At 53.8% G+C, this 13909-nt stretch overlaps 1 protein-coding gene across 2 annotated transcripts; it reads right to left on the bottom strand.

The window, feature by feature from the left end:
• Window positions 1-2279: 2279 nt before the first annotated feature.
• Window positions 2280-5893, bottom strand: OTX2 (orthodenticle homeobox 2). Of its 2 annotated transcripts, none has more exons than XM_062204574.1 (3): window positions 5797-5893; window positions 4794-4969; window positions 2280-2900 (listed from the first exon to the last, which is right to left on the bottom strand). In XM_062204574.1, exons 1-3 carry the CDS (start codon window positions 5891-5893, stop codon window positions 2280-2282), a joined length of 894 nt encoding a protein of 297 aa, XP_062060558.1. The 2 variants fall into 2 exon arrangements, with proteins under 2 accessions (XP_062060558.1, XP_062060559.1); XM_062204575.1 differs by having other exon boundaries at window positions 4794-4945.
• Window positions 5894-13909: the final 8016 nt, after the last annotated feature.

Raw genomic sequence — 13909 nt, 5'->3', positions numbered from 1 at the left:
CGCCCCCTCTGTCTGACTTCCCCTCAGGAGAACTGCTGGCCAGCCCGCTGCTGGACATCACTGTCCTTAGGAGCAAGGACCATCTTGCCCAGCCCTTGGGGAGGCGTCCCGAGAACTGTGGGGGCGGTCGGCTCTTTGGGATCGGCTTCATGATTGCCCGAGGAAAGCCCGGGAGAGCAAGACCCTGAATCTGAGAAAACCTTCAAGCCAAGACTGTCTCTGGGCCCTGGGTCCCGGTCTCCCCTCCGGGTAGGGTAGCCCACAGTGATGGATGAGTTATCACCAGGAGGTGATGTCTGCCATCCGTGTGGGCCCTGGGATGGCATTTCCTTAGCAGTACCGCAATGTCCTTAGAAGGCAAGGTCACACCGGGCTCAAGGCGGCAGGCACAGCCAGGCACAGCCAGGCGACAGCCAGGCGACAGCCAGAAAACAAAAGGACGCCGACTGCTCACCCTGCACAGCTAAAGTTCCAAGCAAAAGTCACTTAGTTTGGATCCAGTTTAAGGGCATGAGAAATGCAAAAGGAAATTAAAAGTTGCTTTTACTGGAGGAGCCCATGGTCCTGGGTCCCTTGTCTTTCTTGGTCACTAGTTCAATAAAACACAGGGAAAAAGGACCCACTATTTCTCCTCAGCACTGTTTAAAAAAAAAAAAAAATCTGACCAGGGTACCTTATGTTCAACTACTAAAATTATAGGTTTTAAACTTTTCTGAAACTCTTTTGTTCAGAAATCATTTCTGCCTGAATTGCCTTCAGATTCTGATTACACTCCCTCTCATGTTTACCTCAGATTTTTTTGGAAGTTAAAAGAAAAATCCCCTGAACCAAATAAGAGAATGGAAACAAGAAATTCTTGTCATTCTCAGTTTCTCTGAGACACGCCAGTTCTTCCCCTCTTGCTTAAAAAAAAAAAAGAAAAGAAAAGAAAAAAGAAAGAAAAGAAATGATCTATTTTTAAAAACCAAGTGCCTAAGATTTGTGGCAGGGAAGGAAAAGCAGGGGGAACAGGATCCTAAATGGAAATGCCAATTCTGAGCCATTCTGATGAAAGTCACAAGAAGTTTATACACCGTTGTCACCCACAGCTAGTTCATCCACAGATGAGCCAAAAAAATAAAAAGCAAAAAGAAAGTCTGCTAATTTCCCCTCTGCCCTAACACAAACGTTTTGGGAGGAGAGGCCGAATGCAGGCTTCTCATTCAAAAATACTGGTGCAAATTAAACGGGACCCAACGTTGTGCTAGAACCATTTTAATATAATTATACAGATCTGCCAAATCCAGGAAGAAAAGGTTTATGCATATATAACTTTTCCAGTTAACATCTGCAAGCATAAACAACAACGATCTCAATTTAAAAAAGCATCAGGGTCAGAGCAATTGACCGACGTCTCTTCACTGCTAGGCTTACCAACAGTAAAGCACAGATGAGTTAGCGTCCTTGCTTCTCTTCTTACTCTCCTTGTCCAGAGACATGATGCCAGGAAGTTTCAGTGCAGCTCACCTCCAGCCACAGGTAATCCTTTTTTAGGTAGCACTCAGTTGCTCTGAATTTTGCTTATAATTATTACCTATTTAATCACAGAAGAACTCCTGCAGAGGTGGAGTTCATGGTTGCATACAAGAACAGGAGATCACAGTTTTGAAGTCTAGCACAGATTAAAAACCACAGATGTACCATTTATATAAGACACACACTGATTGTCTCTTAAACTACATATTGACTCCTTATGAACATTATTTTTTTTTTTAAATAAAGTAGTGCATCTAGGACAATCAGTCGCACAATTCACACAGCCCTGAAAAGGTTTTCAGTGCCAACTACCAGTTGGTCATGAAACGTGAATGAGCTTGAGACACTGTCCATTCCTAAGAGTCAACCAAGGATTGGCTAAAACATTGGAACACCTCTGTTTAAGAAGGCTAGGACCTTGCCTTGCCTCCCTTCTCTCACAGCTTGGTTTTGTTTGATCTTGTTTTATTTTTGGCGGTGTTTGGTCACACATGGCTAGAATGCTTTTGATCACTCTGCAAATCAGGAAAACCAATAATCTAAAACTATGACAGGATCTTAAGTAGATTGGTTTGTCCATTTCAGGTTGCTGGTTGGCAGGCCCCTCTAAGGCCCTCCATTTTTCCTTCTATGCCTCCTGGAACTTTGATCAGAGGAGTCTGAGCATCATTCCATCTAATTCTTTTAACCAATGCCTGGCTAAAACCGGAATGTCCAGCCCAGTATATTTAAAAATCACCCACAAAAAGAGGTTCTATGGGTCTTCACAAAACCTGGAATTTCCACGAGGATGTCTGATCTTTATAATCCAAGCAGTCAGCATTGAAGTTAAGCTTCCAGGAGGCAGTTTGGTCCTTATAATCCAAGCAATCAGTGGTTGAGTTAAAACCCAAGCTTGAAGCTCCATATCCCTGGGTGGAAAGAGAAGCTGGGGACTGATTGAGATGGCTGGTAACTGCATTGGTACCCATGGGACTGAGGGCGGCCCCAGGTCCAGGAAGCTGGTGATGCATAGGGGTCAAGTAAGATCCACAGTCCATGCCCCCAAAGTAGGAAGTTGAGCCCGCATATCCTTGACTATAACCTGAAGCCTGAGTATAGGTCATGGGGTAGGACCTCTGCATGCAGGAGGAGGAGGTGGACAAGGGGTCTGACAGTGGGGAGATGGAAGCTGGGCTCCAGATAGACACAGGAGCACTGCTGCTCGCAATGGTCGGGACAGAGGTGCTAGAGGGGGGAGTGAACTGGCCACTTGCTCCACTCTCTGAACTCACTTCCCGAGCCGGAGAGGTCTTCTTTTTGGCAGGTCTCACTTTGTTCTGACCACCATTCTGTTGCTGTTGCTGTTGTTGGCGACACTTAGCTCTTCGGTTCTTAAACCACACCTTGAAAGGGAAAGAAACTTCTTTTAACATGATTTCAATAATTCTTAAAGGATAAGAGTGGCTCCCAGTTTATATATCTGTCCTTGATGAGCTAGGCAGACAGTGTCCCTGGCTCTGAAGACCTGTTATGTGACATTCCCAAATGTTCTCCTGGAATTATAAGAAAGTTGGAAAGGCTGGGTCTGCAAACACTGAAACCTGTCTTAATCCTAGCCCAGAACAATACAATTTAAGACAATCCCCCAGATCAGATGGCTAAAAATTCTCCACATCCCTTTCTTATCCTTTTTCAACTCCAATGCACATACACACAGTGGTCCAACTCTATTACGGAATACTCTCCCAATGAAACAGAATGCATCAATGCCTCTGGAGAGAAACACAAGAGAAGTGAGGAGAAACAATTCCATCACTGTATGCTAACGAGAACGATCCAGACCCAAACAGCGCACAGTCCACCTTCCAGGGAGCAACTGGCAAAGCCAAGGCTGATCCCCTCACCCTACCTTTCGTCTCTCCTAGAAAGATTCACAACAGAAAGCACCGAGGAGAAGACAGGATCCTGCTGAGGTAAGAGGTCTGGAAGCCATCATTTGCTGAAGGCTGCTTGGTGGCAAATGGTGAAACGTACACATTCCCTGCATTGGGCTGGAGCCAGACCTCTTTACCGTCTCCCAGACACGAGTCTGTGCCTTCAGCACCATGCCACTCAGGACGTAGACTGGCCCCTGACCTCTGCTCGCTGGCTTGTCCACTGATTCCTCTGCCTGAAACTTGGAAAATTCTCTTGAGCAGCCATCTACATGCTCTGTGAAGAAGCTGTGCTCGGTGGTGAGGGGGCTGATGGGAGTAACTTCTGGCATTTTCTGGCCCTTAGTTGTCCTCCTGAATGAACTCTCCACATGGGTGCCATGGCCATGGGAAAAGACGTGCCACCAAGGCCAAGTTCAACGCCAACAATTAAGAACCAAGTGTTTTCTTCCAGTGAGGATGTTGCTTCAACCTCACAGGTGCTAAACACCTTCCAGCGCACTTTACCAGAGCCTCTCTCCTGATTCACAGTTCACACCAGCGTCTGTCACTTCTGACACTTCCTAGCTGAAGAAGTGTCCCAGGTGTGTATGTGGCTTAGGTGCTAAATGCTCTTTCAAAAGAACTCCATGTGGGACTTGCTCTGGAGGCAAGTTGGAATTGACTTTTCCTCTCCAGCTTAGGGTCAAAGTTTAGGAGGACTGACTGGGGGAGAAGAGGCATGGAATATCACTAAGGATATTATGTAGCTATTTCATCTGTTAAATGACCTAGAGCTAGCAAATTCTATTCAATCCCTAAGGAGTCAGAGAAACACACTCTTAGGGTGTTCATTTATTTGGGAAAGCACCAGCTACTTTTACAGTCTGGCTCTGCCTCCAAACCTTGGGCTGACCTTGAGCAAGCTAGTCACTCTGTTTCTTCATCTATGAAAATATTTCCCACCTGTGAAAATATTTAGGGGTAAATTTTTCCAACCCTTAAAAGTCCATGAGAATAGGGGAGATTTCCACTTAGGGAAAGGCAAGAGTTAAATACCCTGTGACTACCCTTGAAATCTGCCCAGTGCTGGGGCTCTGTCCACTGGAGACCAGAGGCTCTAGGACTTTATCTCTGTAGCTAAATCGCCCCCTCTTACCTTGCTGGCCACCTGGGCCAGGAGACCCCTGCTTACAGGATTAGGTGGGGATGGGAGGGAAGGTAAAAAGGCCTCTAGGCCCCGCCCCCTCCCCGGGCTGTTTAGTGTTTCAAGCCTTCCTTTGTCCTGGCCCAGACCTGGGGCTCTCCTGGGTCCTCCACTCACACCAGGCTTGGGGGAGGGGCGGCGCAGGCAGGAAGGGGAGTCGCCAGCATCTGCCCTACCTGTACCCTGGACTCGGGCAGGTTGATTTTCAGCGCCACCTCCTCGCGCATGAAGATGTCGGGGTACCGAGTCTTGGCAAAGAGCGCTTCCAGCACATCCAGCTGCGCCCGGGTGAACGTGGTCCGCTCGCGGCGCTGCTTCCGGGGGGTGGCTGCGGGACAAGAAGCCCAGGGCCCTTTAGGGTGGGGGAGCAGTTTCTCAGTCACCGGGGCTGCGGGGCCCTCCGACTCCCCCAGCCCCCAGCGCCCGCTCCTCCCAGTCGGTCAACCCAGAGCCCACCAACGCTCTCCACCGCCCTGGCCGGGCCTCAGCACCCCAGGCCCTTGACACACGCTGCCCCTTCCAGGAGCAGCTCCTTCTCCGCCTGACTTTGGAAATCGCTCCCGGCAGAGCCTCACTTCGAAAGCTTACAAAACCAACGAAATCAAAGGGACACGAACCAATCCAAGCTCAAAATCAACCCCCAAACCATAGCACAAACAAAAATGTCATTCCGGGAATGACCGCGCGCCACCATCCCGCTCCCAAGGCTTTTAACATTCCAAGGGCTCTTCCCTCCATCTTTATAATGGGGACGTAGTTCAGACGGATACGAGGGTTTTAGAAAAACAAATCTGGGCGGAAGGGAAAGCACCGCACCGGGGCAAAATCACACCCCCCGGGATTAAAGGCTCAGGGCCTGGAGGTCAGGTGGGAAGCCCTGGGGGCGAGAAACCCCAGCCCCTCCAGGAGCGCACATCGGAGGAGCCCAGCAGGGAGATAAGGATAGAACCCCTCCTTGCCCCATCTCCCTGCCTGTTCCCCATTCATTCGAAGTAAGAGGGGAACGGTGTGTTTTCCTGTAACTGTTGCTGTCCCACCTATTCGCTTCTTCCTCAGTCCTGTTCTCTCCCGGGTCAGCAAATGCCCGGTGGCTCTAAGCTGCTGCTTCGGAATAAACCCAGAGGGGACGTCTCGTGGAGCTGGGGTGGGGAGAGCAGGCGTGACGTAGGGCGCACTTACCCGGGTAGCCCACGGAGGGGTGCAGCAAATCCATCCCCGAAGTGGTCAGACTCAGCCCATTGACTGCGTAAGGCGGTTGCTTGAGATAAGACATCATGCTAAGGTTGTTTGGTGGCGCAAAGTCGGCCCAGATCGGGGGCACCCAGCCGGAAGGTCTAGATTCGCCGGGGGAGGACAGGTTCAGGGTCCTCAGTGGGTGGGTTTGCAGTGATGGAACTAAGAGCAAAGCAAAACAAACAAACAAAGGTTGCTGGTTTACTCCTTTGGCGGCCGCAGCTCTCCCTCGTTCACCACCAATAACTTGGAAAGAACCCGGGGCAGGCACAGCAGAGGCAGCCCCCACCCTCTCACTCTCAGCTGCTCTGGAACTAGAGGGGATGGAGGAAGACCAGATAAACCTGTCTTCCCCACCCCCAGCCTCAACTTACAAAAAAAAAAAAAAGTATTCGAGGAAAGCAATTACAATCTGCCTTCCCCAGGAACAAAACCCCAGCCTTCAAACGCACTCGCTGCATTCCGACCCCCAACATTTGCATAGGACTCGTTGGCTGGCACTAGCTAATTGTCTCAAACAAAACTTGATTGGGGCCATTTGCAGAGACAAAGAACTCTTTGGCTAAATAAATAATGCTGATAACAAAGCCCATTGGTGAGAAACAAAGAAACAATTCAAGAAATCCACCTCTCCCCAGACTGTTGCCTTTCCCGTGGCAGAGATTTTAATTATCTTAGCTTTTTACCACTTTCCACTGCTGCGAACCTAAAATGTCAGTGCATTTAACATCTAAAATACCAACTTGCTTAAGCAACAAACTTGAGAAAACTGCTCAACCACTATTATTCCACATTGGAAGTCATTTCCAGTAATCATTTTCACCTAATTAGTAGTGTGGGTAATTAGATTTCGAGGTAAGTAACAGATTTATTAGGGTTCTGGAGAACCTTGATTATATGTGTCTAAAGAACTAGAGCTAAACAAACAAGTATTTGACTTTTAATCGACACCCCTCAAATATTTAAATGTATAGCAAAAAACGTCTCCAAGATTGGCAGAAATTCTCAAGTAAAGTTAGAATCCCACCAATCAGATAATGACAGGACCCCACATTTGCAAGTAGAAAGGACTTGCATCTGTGCAGCACATCGCTTCCACGTTGAGCTGGATGCGTGGGGGGCTCCTGCAGGAGGGCAGCATTTCGGACATTTGGGTCCTCAGCAGCTGCCGCAGTCCCCTGTTAACTCTGTCGCCTGCAGGTTTTAATTCAGAAGAAAGTACCTACCAAACGCCCAAAGTTGCAAAGCTGATAGGTTTTCTCCCTCCCTTCCAAGTTTCCTACAATTGTATTAAGAAAAAGAACTCAGGGGAAACAAAGGAAGAAAAAGAAAGTGACTTCCCTCCACTGGGTTCTCCCGCCCTCCTGTTCAGCAAAGAGATCTGAGATCCAACATAGATGTTCCTGCAGGCTGGCGGCTTGCAAGTCTGGCCTTTATTTTCCTAAAAAACTGTGGCCTCAGCCTGCAAGGATCTCTAACTTTGGAACTTTGACACTGTGAGATTGCTTCAAAATGGCGGATACAAGATTAGGGGTTCTCTCTTACTTTTTACCAACGTCTTGCTGAGTTTTAAGGACTCGGGTTTTCCCATTTCCGTGGCTGGAGACATCGAGGCCCAGAGTTCTACAAATGGAGCTCGGTAACCGCAACTTCTTCCCGATTTAAATCTGAGCACAAAAGTCATGTTTCCCCACCCTAGGATCTAATTAATGTAATTTTAGACATGTCATTCTTGGGCGGGTGCATGTTTATTCATTGGTAGAACTAGTTGCTCCTATAACAAAGGTATTATGTTGTGTTTTCCTCTCAAGATGCCGTGATTTGGAGCCTTAGAAAATAATATCGCTTTAAAAATAGTCATGTATTTATTTAAACAGCCTCTATGCTGGAGTTCCCTTTTTGTTGGATAAAAATCTTACTAACCTTGGAAAGTTCCAAAGTACTACAGAGAAACCTAAAATCCCATCAGACGGTACCCACGAGAGAGGTGGAAGCGCTCTGACACCTTAGCCCTTACCCGATTCGAAATGCCTGAGCCATTTTATGTTAAAGTAGCACATGCAACAACAACAAAAAAAACAAACAAACAAAAAAAAGCTACAGCAAGCAGTAAACAACAGCACTAAGATCCTTCTTGGGCTTCCTTTGCCCGGCACCCCGGCAAAATGGCTAAAATTTCCAGGATAGGCTCTGTTCTCTTTTACACGTGGATGCGCCTTTCCAAGGAAAAGGGGAGAAAGAAAAGCAAACACAAAACCCCGACGTCCCCTCACCGCCTGCCAGGGATGCACTGCTCCAGGGACGAGGCCGAGGGCCTCCCGCGTCTAACTTAGGAGACCAGCGCGGACGCCTCTCCATCCCTTCCCCTCCCGATCCAGTCCAGGCCGGGGTGGGAGAAAAGCCCCTGTTCAAAAGCACAAGCCCCCTCCTCCTGCTCCCGAGACGCCGTGGCCTCCGCAGAACGCGTACCTAGGAGCGCGCGCCGAGTCCGCGTCGCCGGTGGCGCCCACACCTCCAAGGCGCGAGCGGCTGGGTCCCGGGTCCCTGGCCCGCAGCGCCGGCGCCGAGGTCCCGCTCCACTGCCCGCGCCGGGCCGCGCCGCCTTATATCTAACGGTCAATTCGTGCAATCTGTCGCCTCCCCCCCTCTCCCTCCCCCCCCTCGGGTGTGTATGTTGTTTTTTTTTTTTTCTCCTTCCAAGAAGCCCGTCTACCAGTTGCTGTGTCCTCGCTCAATAATAATTACCTCGTCCGAGAATTAATTATAATAAATGTTTTCTTGATAAACTAACGAGATAATCCGAGGGGCACACGTCCCTTAATTACAGGCCGCCGTGCTCAGCGCCGCGGCTCGTCCGGGCTGATTAATTTCCTGCCTGACGGAGGGGCGACACCACCAGGCGGACGGGGCCACAGTGGCCTGCGGCTGGGGGGCCCGCGTGGACGCGGCGGGAGCGGGCGGCGCGGACGGCAGCGCCGCGCGCCTCTCCCGGGCCAACTCGAGGGAAAGTTTGTGGCCTGGGGGAATCGAGCGACGCTGCCCCCGCCAGGGAGGGGAAGACGCGCGCCGGCGGGCTTGGCCTTGACAATTCGCGGCGGTTGGGAGCCAGCCCCGGGCAGCTCGGCGAGCGGAGGGAGGGCTTTCCCCGCCTGCGCCTCTCCGGTGCCTGCAGAGAAGTCCCGGGGCGAGCACCAGACACCCGGAGCCCCGCAGCTCCGGCCTGGACGGGGCAACTGCCCGGCCACCCACCCGGCAGAGCGCACCAGTCCCGCACGCCGAGGAGGGAGCCTGGGGCTCCAACGCGGGGTCCCCCACGCAAACGGGACGGCCCCTCAACCCACCCGCTCCAAGACTTCGTCGGAGTTGGCGGCGCCCCCTGACCGCGGGTCTTTCCCCCGCAGCCCGCGAGCAGAGGCGGCGCGGGCCTCGGCGCACCCCTCGGCCCCAGCCGGCCCCACAGCGGCCTCGAGGCTGGGGAGGGAGCGGCGATCGGGAGGATGCCCGGCCCCGGGGCGGCCTCGCGCGGAGCAGGGGCCACTCGCCGGCGCTTCCGCCCGCCCCAGGTGCGCGCCGAGGGTCGGCGCGGCTGGCCCCGGACCGGCCCGAGCTCAGCCGCCTTGAAAACCGACCCTGGCACCTCCGTTCGGCCTGGGGGCCCGGGCCTGGCACCGCGACGGCCGATGGTGTGTTGGGGGGCGGGGGGGCGCACTCCCAGGATTTGTGGGGGAGGGGAAGGGGATTAAAAAGGAAAGGGGAGACCAGGAGGCCTTGGGAGGAGGCCGAGAACGGGGCAGCCCCGGGCCGGGCGGAGAGGACGCCCGCGCCGCCCGCCTGCCCGGTTATCCGCTCGGCTCCCCGGCTCGCGTTCTCTGCGGAGCAGGCGGGCGCTGGGGCCGCGCCGCAGGCCGGGGCCGACCGCGAGCGAGCCGAGCCTCCGGGGCGCAGCCCGCAGGGGCGCCCACCTTTTCCTCAGGGTTGTTTGAATCCCTTCCTCAAGCTACATCTGCATCTTTTTTTTTTTTTTTTTTTTTGTCTCGGACTCTACACACGTCCTTGGGATCAGCCGGAAACTGGGGCCCAAAACGCCCAATCGCGCGGAGACCAGAGCCGCGTGGACATAAAAACCGAATTGGGGACAAAAACCCCTGCGAAGCCCCCCACGCCGGACCCGGGGGCTCCCCGGCGACCCCCGCGAACACGCTCTCTCCCTCCCCTCCCGCCTTCCTCTCCAGATGGCGAAATCTTCCCAGCGATCTAACACTTCACAAGTAACAGCTGAAGACTGGTAAGGGGGGAAAAAAAAAAAAAAACCAAAACAACACAGCCGCTTCAGCCTCAGAAGGGCTCCGCGCTGACCGAGGCGCGCCGGCCGGTCCGGCAGGTGCTGACGGACACACAGACACTTACCTCACAGCCGCATTGGAGGTTAGGGGGTGGGGGCAATCGAATTATCCTTCAAAATCCCAAGTAGGCAGCTATCCTAAAAGAAATTCATAAGAGTATTGCGTTAGAAACCGTGCAGTCTTCCCTTTCCACCAAAAAAAAAAGTCAAACAGAAGCAAAAAAAAAAAATTTTTTTTAAGAGCGGAAAATGCGGACAGTGGCCGGGGCTGGGAACACGCGTGGGCCCCCGTGCGATACGTACAAAGTGGACGTGGCGAGTGAGGGCTGCGCTGGCGATTTTTTATTTTTCATAACAGTGCAGGCTGAGTCGGAGCTGAGGCCGGTTCCGCTCTCAAGGAGATTTGCTGAGAAAGCGCCTCTCTGGCAACTTTTTGACGCAAACTATCCAACCAATGGCAGGGAGAGAATGATTGACACATCTAAGCCAGAGGGAAAATAATAAAAACACACACAACAGGGGGAGGAAAACAGGCCGCTGCTGCACGGGGGGACGAGCAGGCAACAAATCCAGGCCTCCGACATTACCAGAATGTTCTTGAAAGACACCGGGCTCCGCTTAAAACACACGTTGCGGGCCGGGGCGTGTGAACCAAGTGTATAATGAAAATGACGGACAGGCAGGGCCTCCTTCGCCTCCGTCTTCCGTCACTCCTTCCCTCGGCCCCTGTGCTCCCTCTCGTTGTTTGAGGGGACAGAGGAACCCCACACAACGTAAGGGCCAGACAGGAAAATGCCCACGTCGAGGCGGGAGGGGGCGGGGTGCGGCCGAGGCCGGAGCGGGCCGAGCCGGGCCGCCGAGCCTCCCACGGACTGGGGGGTTAGGAAGGGAGCCCCGAGGGAGCGCAGGGCCCGCGGGGAAGGGAGCCGCACACTCCAAGGGCAAGCTGTTCTCTAAATCCTCTCTCTTCTGGACGTCCTTGGTCAAGACCCCCCCCCCTCCCCGCGTCCGGTCCCCGCGCCGGCGCCCGGGGCGCGCTGCCTCGCTCCGCACGCGGCTGGGGAGGCGGGGTGGGAGTGGGGGGGAGGATGGAGAAGCCAGGGGCCGGCTCCAGACACAGACCAGGCCTGGTGGGAGTGCGAGCGTGCGCCACTCGGGCGGCGGCCCCGCACACCCAGCGTCTGCGGGCGACCCGGCGCGGCGCGGGCCTGCGGCTCCCCGGGCGGGAGTCCGGAGACTGCGAAGCGCGGGCGCCAGGGGACCCGAGCCGGAGGCAGTGGACCCCAGCCCAAGTGTTCCGCCCGGCACGGACGGCTTCCAGCGCGTTTGAGTCCTTAGAAAAGCAGACGCCAACGGGGCGGAGTACTGGGGAGGTCCGGGTGGAGCTGCTGGGGCTGCGCGGGTGGGGGTGGGGTGAGCGTGGCGGGAGCAGGGGACACCTCGGTCCCCCGGCTCCCAGAGCAGGAAAAGGCGCCGCGGCCCCCTCCCCTACCCCAGCCGCCGCCGCCACGGCGAGTGGGCCCAAGGAAACAGCTCGCTGCCTTTAATTTGGGGACCTATGTTAATGAAGTCGGTAATTAATTCGTCGCTTTGTTGTCGGTTCTTATACTGTATGTGTAATCAAATGTGGCCGTCCTTGGGATTTACAGCAATTAACGAATTACGGGAGTGCGCACGAGGCGGCGGGCTCTCGGCAGCCGGGCCGGGCTCCGGCTCCTGCGGCTCGGCCCGGGGCCGGGCCCTCGGCGGCCGCCGCCCCCCTCGCGGGTGTCTCCGCGGGCTTTGGGGGCCCCCGCGGCCTGCCGAGACCCCCGCGCGGCTCCTCCCGCTGCCGCCGCCGCTGCACCAGTCCCCAGGAGTCACGACTTTCTAGGGGCCGGGCTGGGGGGAGGGTGAGTACGGACCTTCGGCGATCACCCCGCCTCCACTGCACCGAAACACCTGGCGACCGCCCCTGGGGCCTTTCCTGGGTGGGGGGTGGTGGTGGCGGGGGACGAATGCCCCAGGCGGTCCGGCCTGCGGGGCGCTGGCGGTCCAGGCGCCTCGCGCGCGCGCCGGCTCTGGGTCCCCACGCTTGGGGTGAAGGAAGGGCAAGCCCACCGCGGTCCCGCGCCGCGGCTTCGCCTTCCCACCCCGAGGGAGGACCGTGTGCGCCCACCCCCACCCCCACCCCGCCCCAAGTTTGATCACTCTGCGGTTTAAAGCATCCAAGAGCGAGGAGGAAAAGTGGGTTTTGTGGGGGCTGGCGGAGGGGAAGGGTCGGAGCCAGGCCTTGGGGACGGCGGGGGTGGGCAGGGAGGAGAAGTCTCAGAACCCGCGCTGGCGAGCTCCTCGGCGTGAGTGAAAACTCCCGCACCGGGAGGCCCGTGGAGCGTGGGGTCCCGCGCCGTGGAGGTGTGCGGTGTGCTCTCGAGTGGCGGGGACGGCCCGGGGCAGCGCTGGACAGAGGCAGATTTCTGCGTGTTGGGGTGCGGACCGGCCGCAGCCCGCTCCCGCCTTGCCTGTGACCTCTCTACCAACTTCGCAGACACGCGGGGCCGCGAAGCACGAGTTGGAAATGGACAGTGTTAAATAAACAAGGGTCTCTTTAAAATTCTCATCCACTTCAGATGTCTAAAGTAAGATTGTGATGATCTTGTCACGGTTTGGTAAATTTACCCCTTTAAGAGGCTTTCATACATCCCAGAACACACCTTAAGCCAGATTTGAATATAGATTTAGCGTTTAAAACCCAGAAGCTGGAAACACCGCTTTATCAAAGAGAATTTCTCTTTAGCTTAGCAATGTGCTGAAGCTCTTAAAAGATTGGATCTGAGGGAGAGAGAGAGAGCGAGCGAGCGAGGGGAGAGAGAGAGACAGAGAGGAGAAAGAGAACTAGAGACAGAGAGATGCAGACAGGGGGGGAAAAAGACTTTCTTTTTCTTTCTAGAGGAATTCTACCCAGACTGTGCAGCAGTTGGTAGCAGGCAAGCTCTCTCCTGGGTGTCGCCTGGAAAAGTTGCAAAATTGCTCTTCACCTGTAAGAACACGCTCTTTATCTTCCAGTCTCTTCTTGTCAATTTGGAAATTGCAGACAGCCGGGTGCAGGTACAGTTTCCACAAACCCTTCTTTAGGTCAGGACAAAAGCCACTGGCTTTGGGGGAGGGGGCTGGGCTGTTCTGCTGAGAACCTTGCGGGCTTGGTGGGAGAAAAAGACTCCTTGGATGAAAAGTCTAACTCTTGATTTCCAGTAAGTTCTTGAACTTCCAATATACTCACTATCTGCTCATTGCATGTCTTTTGTCCGTGCTTAACTTCTTGTTTGTGTGTATGTCCCGTGTCTTGAATTTTGCTTTCTGTAAATCCGACTCACGGGTAGCATGCGTTGTGTTTGTAAATAATTTTCACTGACAGGTAGAAGTTTTTTTAATTGTCATGTGTAGAATTATTTTGCCATGCAGAGGAGATATGAATGTTCAGATAAAAACTGATAATCACGGGGAATCAAATGATTTGTCAGAGCTTTCGTACGGCATCCAGAATATCACTGATGTTCATGTTTTGAAATCTAGATGCATGTCTGGCACTAAGTGGGCTTCCTTTCTCTACCCGACATGCCAGACCAGTTTAACATATTCCAAACTTTCATCCAAGTTTATTAACTATGGTTGTGGGGAGTGGGGGAGGGGGAGTGGAAGGGGAGCGATCTCAGGATTCTTCCAGACTAATTAAAAAGA

This window comes from Lepus europaeus, chromosome 11, assembly GCF_033115175.1.
Source record: "Lepus europaeus isolate LE1 chromosome 11, mLepTim1.pri, whole genome shotgun sequence".
In the NCBI taxonomy this organism is placed as follows: domain Eukaryota; kingdom Metazoa; phylum Chordata; class Mammalia; order Lagomorpha; family Leporidae; genus Lepus; species Lepus europaeus.
The sequence above is the reverse complement of the archived record's forward strand: the minus strand, read 5'-3'. Positions and strand labels throughout refer to the sequence as shown.

Excerpts from the sequence above, each read along its gene's own strand:
- OTX2 (XM_062204574.1), bottom strand. The coding sequence starts at position 5,893 with ATGATGTCTTATCTCAAGCAACCGCCTTACGCAGTCAATGGGCTGAGT. Across the intron at positions 4,970-5,796 it reads CCCCTCCGTGGGCTACCCGG|GGCCCTGGGCTTCTTGTCCC; the intron begins GTAAGTGCGCCC and ends CCCACCCTAAAG. Across the intron at positions 2,901-4,793 it reads TGCCCGAGTCCAGGGTACAG|GTGTGGTTTAAGAACCGAAG; the intron begins GTAGGGCAGATG and ends TTCCCTTTCAAG.